This window comes from Panthera pardus, unplaced genomic scaffold (assembly GCF_024362965.1).
Source record: "Panthera pardus isolate Hobbes unplaced genomic scaffold, ASM2436296v1 HiC_scaffold_13, whole genome shotgun sequence".
Lineage (NCBI taxonomy): Eukaryota > Metazoa > Chordata > Mammalia > Carnivora > Felidae > Panthera > Panthera pardus.
In genome coordinates, this window is record NW_026526688.1 from 73,055,612 (window position 1) to 73,073,233 (window position 17,622).

At 38.2% G+C, this 17,622-nt stretch overlaps 1 protein-coding gene across 1 annotated transcript; it reads left to right on the forward strand.

The window, feature by feature from the left end:
• The first annotated feature begins 9,123 nt into the window (after nucleotides 1–9,123).
• Nucleotides 9,124–17,277, forward strand: FGA (fibrinogen alpha chain). The gene is made up of 6 exons (XM_019441216.2): nucleotides 9,124–9,247; nucleotides 11,518–11,643; nucleotides 12,109–12,292; nucleotides 13,389–13,534; nucleotides 14,125–15,622; nucleotides 16,378–17,277. Exons 1-6 carry the CDS (start codon nucleotides 9,194–9,196, stop codon nucleotides 17,097–17,099), a joined length of 2,730 nt encoding a protein of 909 aa, XP_019296761.2. The 5' UTR covers nucleotides 9,124–9,193; the 3' UTR covers nucleotides 17,100–17,277.
• Nucleotides 17,278–17,622: the final 345 nt, after the last annotated feature.

A 17,622-nucleotide genomic window follows, 5' to 3' on the forward strand; every position in this document is an offset into this window, starting at 1 on the left:
TCGATGGTAATTATCAAAGGGCTACAGTTTCAGAAATAAAGCATTAAAAATACTTCCAGACTCAGTTGGATGATGTCTCCACAAATAAATAGAAATAGAAAGGATTATTTTGACAAACCTTAAAAAGTCTACTTTTAAGTGAAACGAAGAGTTTGAGGCTTCACAGACAAAGATTATTTTTCTTCACAGCTCAAATCATTAGGTGACTTACTCAACCCTTTCCCAGACATGCAAAAACTCAGGTCACTGCAAAATAGGCAGGCTAAGTGCAAAGCAAACATGCATGGTCCCACTGTTTGAAAACCCTGCAGAGGGAAGCTTCCAAAAAGGAAGGTCTTGTACAGGTGTGCTGATACCATGACTTCCGTTCCTGAAACTACAAGGCAGAGTTCTTTCATCAACAGGCTGGAATAACCATTCATGAACAAGTATCAAGATTTTCAAATCTACCTCTGAAGTGCTGTAGCTTTTTTTTCCCAATTCTCTTTATGCTTAGTAGTTGTAAAGATTATGTTTCAGATTTGTAGGTAGGTTGAAAATGAATGAGAAAGGAAGAATATTAAGTATAGACAACATACTAGGGAACTTGACCAGATCTAAACTTTTTGACTCTGGACTCTAACCAGTATAAACTAGCCAAAGTGTTTATGGTAGAGAGCTTTAGTTATTCAGCTGATAAGAGTGAAAAACAAAGTACACATGTAACCCTGTGGAGAATATAGCTCCTTGATGGTTTTTTATCAGTTTGATGTAGCTCCAAAAGAGTGTTTGGGGAAGGGGAAAGAATTAAAAATAGTAAGAGGAGATACAGTAGATGGATAATAATAAGTTGGTGATAAAGAGACCAAGAATATGGAAAAGATTGTTTCAGGTATCTTTTGGGGGGGGCGTGTGTATCCCTCAGAGGCAGAGACTGAGTTAATCATAATCTTGGTACACTATTCTCATTCATCTGTGCTGGGTCATTCTTTTGATTGATCCTTTTATTCAAACTTCCTTTTCTTCCATTTGTCTCCTTAATAGACAATTATTTCAATTCATTTGATGTGTTTATTTGCATACATTCTTATAAATCATGAATTATTCTTTTGTGTTATGTATTTTTAAATTATATAAAAGGCACTGTGTTATAAATTAGTATTATCTGGCTGGTCCCCAAATTCTTTGTGACTGGTCCATGTTAAGATAGGTAGAAAAATTAAGGATTTTCTAATGTATAAACATTTTTTCCTATATTATCTTTGCTCTGATTATAGTCACTGAAATGTAATTTTATATCTTTGGAATCTGATAATAGAAATTTGGGCCTATATTTTATACATCCTTTTTTAAATTTCATTTTTCTAGTAATTATTTTTATTTCATTTTATAATCTAATAGGTCTGTGATTGTTTAGATATTTAATAAAATGGTCCTTTGGCTCAGTTGGTTAAGTGTCCAGCTCTTGATTTTGGCTCAGGACATGATCTCACAGTTTTTGAGTTCAAGCCCCACATCAGGGTCTGTGCTGACAACACAGAGCCTACTTGGGATTCTCTCTCTCTTTCTCTCTCTGTTCCTCCCCTGCTCGTGTTCTCTCTCTCTCAAAATAAATAAATGAATAATATTTTAAAAAAAACTACAAAAAAAAAAAAAAGAGAGAAACACTGCTAAGGAGAAAAAGAGAAACACTGCTTCACTGTATTTATTATTTTTTTCATTCAACTCTATGTTAAGATCTACCCACAATCTGAGTATTTTATAATTTCCCTTAATTTTCTTTTGAAAATTAAACATATTCATATAAAGTGAATATTACTTGGTTTTTTAAAATTATCTATTTTTAATTAATATCTAAATCTATTGCATTATGGTCAGAGAACATAGTCTTGATATTAGTTCTTAGTTTTTTTTTTGTTTTTTTTTTTTGAGATTTTATTTTTAAGTAATCTATACATCCAATGTGGGGCTTGAACTCATAACCCCAAGATCAAGTGTTGTAAGCTCTTCAGACTGAGCCAGCCAGGTGCTCCATGATATTGGTTCTTCAGAGAGTCACTTATTATTCTGGGACAGAGGAAATTATCAGAGAATTAATTGATCCCATAAGAGTGTACATAAATCATAGTCATTCTCCAACAATGGTCTACACACCAGAAGAGTATTAATATTTTTTCTCTTAAGGAGAAAAACAAACAAACTAAAGACATACAGTCATCAGTCTCATAAACATAAGCCTTGATCCCAATGGCCCGATAGCCATGGCCAACTACGAGTACTCATAGTAGGTTTGACCATTGACTTGTAGAACACTCCTCTGTGTCAGGTTGGAAAGACTTTGGGAAGGCTGTCTGGCACAATTTCAAGCTCTTGCTTGTTTCAATTTAATTGGGAAATATTTGAAGGTACAAACTGAGATAAATTCTGGATCATGATATTTAATCAGGTTTACAACTAGGTCAAAAATGAGATTCCCAAATCCAAACTCCAGTACTCTTGGCCCTCACTCTCATTTCCCATCCTCTCACGGGTTTTCTTTTACTGGCAACTTTGAAAGCACAAAATGACCTGCTGTGGATGGGAAACCTCCCTAAATAAATCTAAGTGTTGACTTCCCCTCAATAAACATAGCAGGGCAGATTCCACTCTGTGATGAAAGTGGCTCTTTCAAATCCTCAGGGGCAAATAGTTAAAGTGTGACTTTAAAAAAAATTTGACCTAACGTTTAAGAGACCTTGGACTGGCAATGTTTTCCTTCCTAACTTGCTCTCCTTACATCACAAAGCTATGGTAAAGGTCAAATGAGAGAACACATGAAATTGCTTCAGAAATAAAAACAAAAACAAATTTTTTATTTTGTTTTGTTTTGTTTTCTTGCTGCTAAGATTGGTATTGCTGCATGGGATTTGAATCCAACATCATTTAAGTCTGGAAATATAATTTTAAAATTTTAATGTTTTTTGCTGTTATTTTTTAGCAATGTTTTTCTTTTGTAATAACTTTTATAAATTTTATAATTTTATTTTGTAATTTTTTTGCAGGAAAGTTACAAAGATACTACAGACAGTCCCCTGTACCTGTCACCCAGTTTCCTCTAATGCTAACACCGGACATTACCATGATTCATTTGTCAAAACTAAGAAACCAACTCTAATAGTTCTTATTCCCTACCTGTCACACGCTATTTATTCTGTTCCCCCAGTTTTTTTATAAATTTTTTTATGGTTATTTTTATAAACATTGAGAGACAGAGACAGACTGCAAGGCAGAGAGAGAGAGGGAGACACAGAATCTGCAGCAGGCTCCAGGCTCTGAGCTGTCAGCACAGAGCCTGACCAGGGGCTCAAACTCATAGACCAGGAGATCATGACCTGAGCTGAAGTCAGACACTTAACTGACTGAGCCACCCAGGTGCCCCTCTGTTCCACCAGTTTTCACACTAACGTCTTTATTTCTGTTCCAGGATCCTAGCCAGGATACAACATTACATTTAGTTGCCACTTTTTAGTCAACTTTTGTAACCATTTCTTAGTTTGTCCTTGTTTTTCATGACATTGACTGTTTAGAGGAGTATATTCTGGTATATTGTTTTTCATGACATCGACTGTTTAGAGGAGTATATTCTCCACCTCGAGTTTCTCTGCTGTTATTCTCAGTAATTTTTTGTTTAATTTTATCTAAGCAAAAATTTACCCAAATGCGTTCTTCAAATTGCCTTGGTTTTACTGTAGAAAGACCCATTTAAAATAGGTTCCAATAGGAATCACCAAGAATTAAATTGATCTTGATAATTAAATTTACTCATACTTTTCATATAATTTCTTGCTAAGGAACATCTAAGTTCCTTACAAATGCTATTTCCCCAGATCTCAGTAGATCATTATTAAATCAGTACCAACTGATACATCTTGTTTGCTAATCTCTAACAGAACCACAGTGAAATCGGCAGAGAAGTGTGCCAAATTTAATGGATTTAAGGTGTATGACATTAGGATGAAACCATGTTGGTGATATTAACACATCAATTGATTATTCATTTGTATAATGGTTTAACTTTTCAAAAATAGTATTTATATATTTTAATGCATGTTCAAGGCAAACAATTTGATACATCCAGCAAAATTTAGTAAAGCACATCATAAGTAAAATTAATTTATCTTGAAAATGAATTATTTAATTGACAAACACAGTCAAAAAATGAGAAGAAGTAAAGCAATGGGAAAAATTCAGGGGCCTCATTTTCACTCATCCTTCTCCCTTCCCCTCCCTTCCTCCCTCCTTTCTTCTCATTCTCTTTCTTCCTCCCTCTCTGCTTCACTCACACATACACACGTGTCACACATACACACACTCAGAACTACTTTAGTGGAAACTTGATTAAAAGTGCTTAAGCAGAAGACTGTGAGAATAATGCATTAGAACATAACAAAGAGAGAATTATTAATCTATTATTGGAACATTATAAAATTTACTTTCAAAAATACCAAGAAACTATTCAATTACATGGCTATTAATCTGGAAACAGTTCAATTTTCACAAATACAGTAGATTTCTTTCCTGGCGAAGGAGATTAAAGAGAAAGGCAGTGTGACAGAATCAAAGATCAAGGAAAGCTCTTCCCCTGCCCCCTCCTCCGTTTTATAAATCCAGTTCAGAATCATTTCTGTGTGTTTAAGGAAATCCCCATCTTTTCTCTAGAGCTATAATTGCTAGGGAAACTATTTGGAACCATCAGGGTACTGATAAGTTCCAAAAGTAAAAGTGCCATTAGTTACTCCTACATGTTATCATCAACAACTCATTCACCTTTCACAGTAAACAGCTTGGTTAAAAACAAACTTTTGCAATAGCCCTGAAATGCAGGAGACAAAGAGAGAAGATCAGATACACAAAGCTAAGCAGCCTTGCCAGTGTTTTCCAGTGACTCTTTTATAGATTAGTCACTGCTGTAAAACCTGAGGCAGAGGACCGGAAAGAGTATTGTGAAGTACCAGAATTGCCTAAATTTTTACAATCCAAGGGTTTCAAATTTTAGAAATTAATTTTAGTACTTTCTAACTGTGCATTTAATATTGTTTTGATAAAATATGTCCTGTCAAAGCAACATTGTCTTCTGGTTATTAGGACAATAATAAATGCACACAGATTCATACAGATTTATGCTAGAAGACATAGCGAATATTTTTCAGAAGCATCTTGAATTTTTAGACCTGAATTAAACCAGATATCTTAAGGAACATTTATACAAAATGTAACAGAAAATAATGCAGAGATGATTCTCTGCTCTGTATTTTAACAGTACTTTGAACACACATCACAGAATTTTTCCTTTCATGTTGTATTAGGTTAAACCATGGGAAACTGCACATATTTATCATTTGGACCTACAAAAATGGCAATTTTATTTATTTATTTTAAAAAAATTTTTTAACATTTATTTATTTCTGGGACAGAGAGAGACAGAGCATGAATGGGGAAGGGGCAGAGAGAGAGAGGGAGACACAGAATCTGAAGCAGGCTCCAGGCTCTGAGCCATCAGCCCAGAGCCCAACGCGGGGCTCGAACTCACGGACGGCGAGATCACGACCTGAGCTGAAGTCGGACGCTTAACCGACTGAGCTACCCAGGCGCCCCAATGGCAATTTTATATGGCTTAACTTCTTAGCTACATATTGATTTCTTCACCAATTTTAGGTACAAAACTATACACACGTCATTTGCCTTTCTATTTCAAGAACACAGCATATGCAGGGCTGACAAGTAGTAGGTATGCAGTAAATGGTTATTACAGTTAAACAAATGAAGGAATAAGTGAACTGCCTTGAGAATTCAATACACGTAGAATAAATGCGTAAAGAAAGAAATGTTCTCTTACTTCCCTGGGATATAGCCCAGGGAAGGACGAATATCTCACTCAAAAGGAAGCTGAGGATTTGTCTTGTTTTGTTTGGTTTGTACTTGTTATGTTTACACAATGGCTCTATATGTTCCTCTTCATGCGCAAGTTTTGAGAGTTCAGAGCCTGAAGCCTTCTTTGAATTCTGTGTCTCCCTCTCTCTCTGCCCCTTCCCACTCATGCTCTTTCTCTCTCTCAAAAATAAATTTTACCAAAAAACGTTAAAAAATAAAAGCCCTGAAACATAATGACAGCTGTAGAATTTCTATTCTTTTTACATACATTATATACCATTCCAGGCCTGCCAGATGTTACAGGATAGCAAATATATGAATCCCTGCAATTAAATAATTGTAATTTGTGGAATATAATATTAATTTCAAGAGGATAAATAATCCCTCTCATTGGTGTTAAAAAAATTAGGATATAGTCATCTCTGGGAAAAATACAATACTATAGAAGTTATGGCTTAAGAAATGAAATTTCTCAGATTTTGCCCACAATTTATATACTTGTAAAGACATCCTTATTGTCACATGCTTTTAAAAAATGGTACTCCTTGGGATGCCTGGGTGGCTCAGTCGGTTAAGTATCCGACTTCAGCTCAGGTCATGATCTCACAGTTTGTGGGTTCTAGCCCCACATCAGGCTCAGAGCCTGGAGCCTGCTTTAGATTCTGTGTCTCCCCCTCTCTCTGCCTCCCCCCCCCCCCATTCACATTCTGTCTGTCTGTCTGTCTCTCTCAAAAATAAACATTAAAAAAATTTTTAATAAAAAAAAATGGTACTCCTTGTATTATTTGTTGTCTGTTTGTCTTCATGGCTTCCTGGTGAAGCAAAACCTGCTTCTCCGTAGGTTGTAATACATGGGTGGAGGGCCCAGCGTGGTTGGTGCCCAGTCCTGCAGTCCTACTGGAAATTCTGGTACTGAGAGACAACACGGGAACTTTCAATTCTGTGGCACTAGGACATTCTAGGAACAATAAAAGCTACCATTTCTGGGTCTCCTACTGTGTACATCCAACATGTTATATATATGCCATGTTACATAATCTTCAAAACAACTCTGCAATATAAATATTGCCATCCCCATCTTACAGATAAGTAAACTGCTCAGAGAATTTAGTTTGTCCATGTCACTTAGCTAGAATCCATATCTCACTCTCTGCAAAGGCCATTATTCTTCCGCCATACTGTGCTGCCACTGTGACAGCCTTCCATTCCTCTAACAAATACTTACTAGTATTTACTCTCCACCAGACCTTGCACTAGGCAGTGTGCCTTGGCCTCATGAAGCTTAGTGCGAAGGAGACATAGACAAATAGCTTCCCAAATATACATTATCCTGTAGTGATAAAATATTATGAAGTAAAACAAAACTGGGTTAATGGTATGGCTGCTCTTTGTGTTAGCTAGTTAAAGAAGGTCTCTCTGAGAAAGTGTCATCTGAGAAGAGCCCTGGATGTGCAGATACTTGAGGGAACTGTGGAACAGCAAGGCTAAAAGCTAAAGGTGGTGCCTTGGAAATGCCCTGATGTGGCCCAGAGCAGTGGCATTCAGTCAGACTGTTTTCTCTTAACTTACTTTCAATTAGGTTGTGTTCAACTAAGTCACCTGAAGCCCACCAGGGTGTTCTCTTCCATAGACTGTGCACACCTCCCAAGTGGAACACTTTCAATAAGCACACAAAATCATCTAAAGAGGTCAAGCCTCCAGCTTCTATCCATGCCTGGCATTTTGCCAGTTCAGTCATTGCCTGTGACTACAACATTCCATAGAATCACTGCCTTCCAAAACCTGGATGGGACTCTAGGGTCCCCTCAAAGTATTGCACTATGGAAGAACAAGAGATTGCTTTTTTTTTTTTTTTAATGTTCTCATGAGTAGATTTCTTTTTTTTTTTTTTTAAGTTTATAAAAAATAAATAAATAAATTTTTTTTTAAAAAACTACAAAAAAAAAAGAGAGAAACACTGCTAAGGTCTTCATTGTATTTATTATTTTTTTCATTCAATTCTATGTTAAGATCTACCCACAATCTGAGTAGTTTATAATTTCCCTTATTTTCTTTTGAACCCAAGGGGCTCAATCCCATGAACTGTGAGATCATGACCTGAGCTGAAACCAAGAGTCGGACATTCAACTGACTGAGCCACCCAGGCACCCCAAGAAACTGCTTTCAATTGGAGAGATGAAATCAGGTACACTGTAAAGTGTTTTCTAGCACAGTGCCTGGCACTTAGCAAACACTCAATAAATATTAACTATTACTATCATCAGAATTGACTTCACATAGGAAGCACAATTTGAGGCAAGGTAGGCTCATCAGACAAATGACAGGATGCTCAGTTAAATATGTATTTCTGATAACAAACTTTTTTTTTTGTATAAATACATCCTAAATATTGCACAGGACACACTTACCTTAAAATGCATTTGTTGTTTATCTGAAATTCAAATTTAACTGGGTATCCTGTTTTTTTTGCTTGCTAAATCTGGCCAAGGAAAACTTTCACATGAAGATGAAGAGCAGGGAAAGTAAACTGGCAAGTCCAAAGGAATAGACACAGAAAGAAAATGATATTTTTCATGCACTTTATGTTCTTCAATAATTGTTAACATTGACCCAGTACTTACTATGTGGCAATCACTGCTCTGAGGGCTTTACAAGGATTAACTCATTTATTCTTCATAAAAACATGTAATTTGTCCAAAAGCACAGAGCTGGGAAATGGTGTAACTGAGATTATGGACCTAAGATGTTTGGTTCCAGGGGCTACTGTCTTAACCATTTTCGATGGAGGAAACTAATCTGTTCAAGGTAACTTACAGAAAGACTGCAGGGACAGCCTGTCACCAAAGTAATTTTTTAAAAGTCAGATCATCCAACCATAATTCCTACATAAAGCGAAACATCATTTGCCAACTCTGTTCACAACAGGCTACTGCTAGTCTGCCTCAGCCACTCTCCGTACTTTTTCAAGTCTCAAGTATAGAGGTACGGCTTCCTATGTTTCCTTTTGCATTTCTGAAGTCATCCTGTTCCTGGAACGTGAGATCATCCTGGAATTGCTTCTACCTTGGCAACAACTTATCAAAAGCAAACAAGCTTGGGAGAATTGAGCAAGAACTTCTAGGACACCAACCTTAGAGAAGGAGCAAGGGATGTAGGAGTGCGTATCGACTGTCTAAACAGGACAAAGATAATGATTAATCAGACCTCCTTGCAGATTTAAATACGATGGGAACTAGGAGTGGAGGCTGTCCTCCTTTCTTTCAGCGGGAGTGCTCCTCAAGACTCAGCCCCACCCTTAGAAAAGATGTTTTCCCTGAAGATCTTTTGCCTGGCCCTGAGTGTGGTGGGCACAGTCTGGGTATGGTCACCTTTATTTTCTCTTCTTGTTTTCTCTCTGATGTTTATTCCACAAAGAACTTGCAGGTCTGAGTCAGCCTTATGTATGTCCTCACACACTGTGTGTCCTAGCACGCTTATGTATGCTAACACACTGTTAGCTTTATCAGTTTTAGGCCATGGAGGCAAGTTCCTAGATGAGCCAGAGACCTCAAGAGTAAGAGGGAGGCTTAGCTGGACCAAAGTACAGAAATTCATGGGGGAAACTCTAGCATCTGTAAAACACAGTCTTACAACATTGTTTGTTTGAAGGGAAGAAATCTTTGCCATCTTTGTTCCAATAAAGACTTAGGATAGTTAATGCTAGGTAACAGAACAAAACATTCCTCTGATAAGAGTTTTTAAAACCTAATTGTTAATTTATTGCTATTTGTCCATAATAAGCAGAACAGTGGCTTAATATAGTTTTTCTGAAAGGTGTTTTTTATGTTTCTTGAGAAAAAAAGAAAAGCAAATTAGTTGTCTTTGAAAACATATGACATAGCAAAATCAGAAGAGAGTAACTGAGAAGGCAAGATGCTTTTTGGGAAGCAATCTTTTAAAATAGTTATTAAATATTGCAATAATTTCTAAAGTTTGACTCCAGAGATCTATAGAACAGAAGACTTCAATTTACAAGCTTTTGAAACACTTTGGTCTCATAAAAACGTGACAAATGTGTTTAAGACACTTTGTTACTTTCAGGCTATGAATTATTCCAATTTATTTCTTTCTCTTCACCACTCATATCCTGTTACCAGAGTAGAAAAAACTAAGGAGGGATTCTAACTTAATTGTCTTCCTTATAGTAAACTAATAAGTAGAAAATTTTATGGAAAATAAGACTAACCTCATTTGTGAACATGGTTATTTTGGATAATGCATACGTTTTTGGTTATTTTTACCTATTGGCATAAATACTTAATTTTTGCTTGTCTTTATTGTTGTACCATTTTATTTTGAAGTATGTTTGAATTCATAATTTTATTTCTTAAAGAGATTATACTTGTTCCTTAAAATAAACTGTCCTTGATTGCTTGAATTATTATTATTATTATTTTTCAAATGAGACAGCAAATATTAACTAATTATAAGAATAAACTATCTCTGGGCCACCTGGCTGGCTCAGTAGGCAGAGCATGTGTCTCTTGATATCAGGGTTGGGTGTAGAGATTAATTAAAAAAAAAAAAAAAAGAATAAACTATCTGAGATTAAAATAGTTATAGCAAAATCCTTGTAAGTTGGTGATACAAAATAAACATAGTTAAAACTTAAAACCCATGTTAACTGATACAAAGTCCTGTTGGAAGAATATTTTTTTTTTTAATGTTTATTATTGAGAGACAGAGAGACACAGAGCATGAGCAGGAGAGGGGCAGAGACAGGGGGAGACACAGAATCCAAAACAGGCTCCAGGCTCTGAGCTGTCAGCACAGAGCCCGACGCGGGGCTCGAACTCACAAACTGCAAGATCATGACCTGAGCCGAAGTCAGTCACTTAACCAACTGAGCCACCCAGGCGCCCCTGGAAGAATATTTTTATGTCTTATTTTATCTCATAGATCACCATAGAAAATTTTTAAATCTATATTTCTAATTAGAAGGTATTCAAAAAAGTCAGCTATGGACCATTATTTTTGTTTTCAGTCTACTCTTTTTCTTTACAAATAAAAAGGAAATTTTATTACATGAGTGGATAACCTAAAAAACATTTCCCAGTCTGAATTGGCCGTCTTTGTATCTTTGGTATGTATTTGCTCAAATAATAGACCCATAGGGTCAAAGTAGAAACTTGAAGGAGACACTAAGCTAAGATAGTTTGTTTTTTTTTTCCTACTGAAACAGAAATTACAGGATAAAGAACTCTGAATTTTTCAATTATCTTTCTATCTGTAGACATTACTGATAGAGAAAATGTAAATTTTAACTAATTTTGTAGATTCAAATAATTTTCCTTACATAATAAATCCTTTAAAACTCCTACCATTTATTAAATGCTCGTTTTGTCTCAAACACAGTTAAAAAATGTCTTCACCTTATCTCCTTTAATTCCCGCAACTCCATGAAATGGGTGTTAGGGTTTTCGGTCAAAATCGAAGAAAGCTTGATTTCTGAAGCTTGCAGATGCCCCAAACTGGTGTTCTTAATCTCTGTAAGAACCTTCCCCCTAATTGGGATTTACAGGCATGTTGGTGTCTTCTCCTATCTGCCTAATGTTGTTCTCTTTTGTGTGTATGAATGAATCCTTAAAGACTGGAAATGTCCAGGAAGGTGAATTTATAGCTGAAGGAGGAGGTGTGCGTGGCCCAAGAATTGTGGAAGGACATCACTCTGCCTGCAAAGAGACAGACTGGCCCTTCTGCTCTGATGAAGACTGGGTGAGCAGTTGGCATAGGGAGTGGGAGAAATTTCCCTGTGGTGCTAGAATTGTGCACAGGCTGGCCCAGTAGGTCCCAGAAAACTTTTCCAGTGGGAAATAATCTAATAGCTCATTACATGCCAAATTAAAGAAGACAAATGGAAAGCAACTTCACTCTGAAAGCACTATTTAAATTACCTCTCAAACTCTAGGTCATTAGTGGGATTAACAGATTGGATTTTAGTTGCATGTTCAGGCCTCAAGATTTTCTGGTGGCTATTTTATGGTTAAGTGAACCCTCATTCCAGTATTTCTCTATGACCTATGACTAGTCCTCTTAAACTACTTTTAAGTCAATAGATGATCTAAAGATATTGGGGTGGGGGCGGGGGGGGGGAGCAATGGGGGCTGCATGGAAACCTTCAAAATTATACTGGATCCAAGATACAGACCTTTAATGTAATTTTTTTCTCTTCACTTCCAGAACTACAAATGCCCTTCTGGCTGCAGGATGAAAGGGTTAATCGATGAAGTCAATCAAGATTTTACAAACAGAATTAATAAGCTCAAAAATTCACTATTTGATTATCAGAAGAACAATAAGGACTCTAGTTCACTGACAGGGAATGTAATGGAACTTGTGAGAGGGGATTTTGCCACCGGTAACAGTAAGCATTACAGATTTGGTGCTTTCACTTTATAGCACACAACAAAACAACAATAGCCCTAAATAAATATTCTGTCTCCTTATGGCAACTTCAGTTTTATCCCAAAGTACTTAAGATAGAAACACGTGCCTTTATGATATTCCTAAATTTTAAGGAGGGGCTTCTTTTTGTTATTTTTATAACATAAAAAAGGTTAGCTTAGAATTGTTTACAGTCACAAAGTCAGAATTTGGTAGTGAAGAGTAGACTTTAAGTGTGCTCTTTTTTAAGAGTATATACTGAAAATAAGATGAGCACAACCTTTTGAGTAGATATTTTTGTTTCTATCTTACAGAGGAGGAAACAGAGATCATGAGACTCAACCAAGGACACAAAGCTATCATGTGATGGAGTTAGGAGTTCAATCCACAGACTCCACCAAGCTCTTTATGTTTTGTTTGGTTTGGTTAATTCAAAATATAGAGCCATGTTCTTTCTCATAGGACTATGACTAAGCCTTAGGACTAGGAAACACTCGATTTCCTCTGGGCATGGGAAGCAAGTTTACTGAGGCTCCAGTTACTGAAGCCTTGCTGTAATTCTCTATATCTTTAGAAGACACTTAACTAATTTAATGCCAATGGTGCAACCACAATAATGACAAGTGAATGATCATGTTGACCTAAAAAAAATAATAATAAATAAGTAAATAAAAAAGCTTAGGAACAATTTCAAATGGATAGGTTGGAAGAAAAACTTCTCAGTAAGAAAATCCATGAATATGTTTAAGTCTCTTGGCTAAGGATATGATGAAATAATTGAAATGTGATCAAACTATTTAATCTCCTAATTACATCTTTAAAATTCCAAATTTTTTCTTCTGCATCTATTTGAATGACTAACTGCTAGTAGGGCATCTTAACTGACAGCCATGGATGACTAAAGGACATAACATTGTCTAAAAATGCCTAACAGATTTGGAACTTGCAAATAAAATGTCCAGAGAACAAATTATTGTTAAAAGGGGAGGATATTTATAAGCAAGTTTCCTTCTTTACTGGCTATTATAAGCAAAGCACTTGGCAGATACTTCAATATCCATATTTTCTTTTTTCAGACAATGATAATACATTTAGCCAAGTGTCAGAAGATCTGAGAAGCAGAATTGAGATCCTGAAGCGCAAAGTCTTGGAACAAGTACAGCATATCCAACTTCTGCAGAAAAATGTCAGGGATCAACTGATAGATATGAAACGACTGGAGGTGAGTAACTTTGTGGCTCTGCCACCAGAATTTCCTTGTTTTTGAATAGCAGGAAGCAAATTCATTGAATGTCTACTGTATGTAGAGCAAGGTGTTATATCCATTATCCGACTATGAAGTAGGTATTATTTCCCCACTCTACAGATGAAAAAAAAAAAAAAAGCTCAGTGATATTAAGTACATTTTCCAAGGATACATAGACAGTAAATTTCAAAAGCAAATATTAAATCCCTGCTTGTCTTGTTGCAAAGCTCTGACACCACTGTGCCTCTGAATCTTCAATCTGAGTCTCACTGAGGCTCAATTCATTAGTGTTTCCTTTCAGAGGGAATAGTACCTTACTCTTTATCTATTTTAAGACTAAGATGAATCCAAATAGCTCCTGTTGCTTATCCAGGCAAACCTTACAATACCCACATCTCTTCCGCTGAGGGTATGATATAAATGAAAAACAGAATTGATTGGTAGGTCTCCAAGTAAAGAAATGAAACCAGTTTTCAAAAAATAAATTAAATGTGAAGAACTCAATAGACATAATTTTCCTTATTTATATCTGCCTCTTTTCTTTATCTTTCTTCCCCTCTCTCTAGGTGGACATTGATATTAAGATCCGATCTTGCCAAGGTTCGTGCAGTAGGGCTTTAGAACGTAGGACAGATCTAAAGTACTACGAAGATCAGCAGAAGCAACTTGAGCAAGTCATTGCCAAAGACTTACTTCCCTCTAGAGATACGCAATATTTACCACAGCTGAAAATGCGCACAGCTCCAGATATGATTCCTGGGGAGTACAAGCACCAGCTTCAGAAGGCCCCTGCAGAGTGGAAGGCACTCATGGAAACGCAGCAGATGAAAATAACGTTAGAGAGGTCTGGTACAGACGGGAATGCCCCAGGAGACTCTGTAGCGCATGGAACGGGATCAGTGCCTGAAAGCCCTAGGAATCCTGGGAGCTCCACACCTGGAAGTTCTGGCACTTGGAATCCTGGGAGCACCGGACCTGGAAGCTCAGGTGCTTGGAACCCTGGGAGCTCTGGACCTGGAAGCTCCGGACCTGGAACCTCGGGCGCTTGGAACCCTGGGAGCACCGGACCTGGAAGCTCAGGTGCTTGGAACCCTGGGAGCTCTGGACCTGGAAGCTCCGGACCTGGAAGCTCGGGCGCTTGGAACCCTGGGAGCACCGGACCTGGAAGCTCGGGCGCTTGGAACCCTGGGAGCTCTGGACCTGGAAGCTCAGGCGCTTGGAACCCCGGGAGCTCCGGACCTGGCAGTGGCAGCACCTGGAACGCCGGCAGCTCTGGAGTTAGCAGTGCGGGTACTTGGCACACGGAGAGTGCCAGCTCTTGGAGCTCTGGGAGCACTGGAACTGGCAGTGGCGGCTCTTGGAGCTCTGGAACTCCTCAGCCTGGAAGTTTTAGGCCAGATAGCTTAGGGCATGGGGACACCAGGCCTACCAAGCAAGAGTGGGACACGTTTGAAGATGTGTCAGGAAGTATATCTCCAGGGACAAAGAAAGAGTACCACACGGGCAAACTGGTCACTTCTAAAGGAGATAAAGAGCTTCTTGTTGGTAATGAGAAGGTCACCTCTGGTAGCACGACCACCACTCGTCGTTCATGCTCTAAAACTGTCACTAAGACAGTTATAGGTCCTGATGGTCGCAAAGAAGTGATCAAAGAAGTGGTAAACTCCGAAGATGGTTCTGATTGTGACTTGTCCCATGCTTTTTCTGGTAGCCTAGGGGATCTCCATTCTAGACACCCTGACTTGGCGAGTTTCTTTGAATCTGCCTCAACTGGAAGCAAATTTTCGAGTGTACTCACACCTACCTTAAGAGAGTTTGAAAGTATGGGCTCGGAATCTGACATATTCACGCACTTAGGGGAACACGAGCTCCCTTCCGGTGGTAAAACTTCAACTCACAGCAAACAGTTGGTAAGCACTAGTAAGACTTACACCAGAGGAGACTCCGCATTTGAAAGCAAGGGCTTTAAAGTGGCAGGTGAGGCCGGAAGTGAAGCGGAACACGAAGTCCTCAGAGGAGCATATACCACCAAAAGAGGCCATGCTAGAGCTCGCCCTGCCAGAGGTATCCACACTTCTCCTTTGGGGAAGCCTTCCCTGACCCCCTAGACTAAGTTCGCTATTCCCGCAGTGCCTCCCATAGCACCTTGAACTTCTTCCCTAGCCCTCTATTACACCTTATAGAAATGACACCTTTTGGTTTTTTGTTTTTATTTTTTATTTTTTGGCACTAGACTGTAAGTTCCAGGAGGGCGGGGACTTTATCTATCTTATTCATCTCTGTATTCCCAAATGCCTAACAGTGCCGAGAGTCATCACTCAATAAATAACATGTTAAATGAATGAATGAATCCCTCTGAAACTCGATTTTAAATTTGTTTAGCCGAATTCTTTCACCATTCAAAATGTGTCCTGTTGGAATTGTCACCCAATTTATTAATCATATTTTAAGTGTGTGTCTCAGTTGACATTAAGGTCAGGTTAAAAACAAGTTAGCACTAAATGATGCTTAGATATTGTTGCTGGTTACTTGCTATTATCAGTACGTGCAAGTAAAATTTCAAATCCATTGAGGAACATCTCCCTTGCAATTTGTAGGTATAAATGTCGCTTACTTGCTTAATCTCCATCTCAGTGTAGGTGCATCCTTTCCCCCTGGAGGGAATGAAGGAGGGAGGGAGGGAAGGAAGGAAGGAAGCAAGGAAGGAAGGAAGGAAGGAAAAGGAAGGCAGTATCTGCCTTCATTTAATCTGGGCCATGCCTATCTTTGTAAAGTTAAATGAGAGTAACTTCTTCCAACCAGCTTAATTTTTTTTTTAGACTGTGATGATGTCCTCCAAACACATCCTGCAGGTGCCCAAAGTGGTATTTTCAATATCAAGCTACCCGGATCCAGTAAGATTTTTTCTGTTTATTGTGATCAAGAGACCAGTTTGGGAGGATGGCTTTTGATCCAGCAAAGAATGGATGGATCACTGAATTTTAACCGGACCTGGCAAGACTACAAGAGAGGTTTCGGCAGTCTGGATGACAAGGGGGAAGGAGAATTCTGGCTAGGCAATGAATACCTCCACTTACTGACCCTGAGGGGCTCTGTCCTTCGGGTTGAATTAGAGGACTGGGCTGGGAATCTGGCTTATGCAGAATATCACTTGAGGGTAGGCTCTGAGGCAGAAGGCTATCCCCTGCAGGTCTCCTCCTATGAGGGCACAGCAGGCGATGCTCTGATTGAGGGTTCCGTAGAGGAAGGAACAGAGTATACTTCTCATGCTGGCATGCAGTTCAGCACCTATGACAGGGATGCAGACCTGTGGGAAGAGAACTGCGCAGAAGTCTACGGAGGAGGTTGGTGGTACAACAGCTGCCAAGCAGCCAATCTCAATGGCATCTACTACCCTGGGGGCTCCTATGACCCAAGGAACAACAGTCCTTATGAGATTGAGAATGGAGTGGTCTGGGTTCCCTTCAGAGGTGCAGATTATTCCCTCAGGGCTGTTCGCATGAAAATCAGGCCCCTGGTGACCCACTCGGAGCAGAAGTGAGAGTAATCGGTTTTCTTTGTTTAGTGAAGTGGAGAAAGAGTAAGGAAGATAAAGGAGTCAAGATTCTTTACAATCTATTAAAAAATTCACAGGTGCTATTTTATTATTCTTTGTACTGTATCCAAATGTAACTGAGACATTTTACTACTTTAAAAAATAAAGTTATATGAGTTTTTTTTACCCTTAAAGTAGCTCCGTGGGTTTTAACATTTCTGTAAGGATACACCAAGGAACATTCAATACATCATGAAGAAGGGGTCAGATGGATGCTCCTCTCTGCAACCCTTAAGGGTGTTGTTTTGAGAACTCCTCTCCCGCACCATTCAAGGGCCATTGTAAAGTAAAAAAGTTATTTCATCCATTTTGTATGAATAGGTTGAAACCGATACTTTAAGTGACAAATCACTGAATTAAACAATGGCTGCACTTTGTAGAGGAACTTACAGATTATGAAGTATGTTCATCATCTCTGTTAGCAAGCAAATCCAGGAAGAGAGGAGAAGCATTTTTTCCTAATAGTAAT

Excerpts from the sequence above, each read along its gene's own strand:
- FGA (XM_019441216.2), top strand. The coding sequence starts at position 9,194 with ATGTTTTCCCTGAAGATCTTTTGCCTGGCCCTGAGTGTGGTGGGCACA. Across the intron at positions 9,248-11,517 it reads GTGTGGTGGGCACAGTCTGG|ACTGGAAATGTCCAGGAAGG; the intron begins GTATGGTCACCT and ends GAATCCTTAAAG. Across the intron at positions 15,623-16,377 it reads TAGAGCTCGCCCTGCCAGAG|ACTGTGATGATGTCCTCCAA; the intron begins GTATCCACACTT and ends TTTTTTTTTTAG.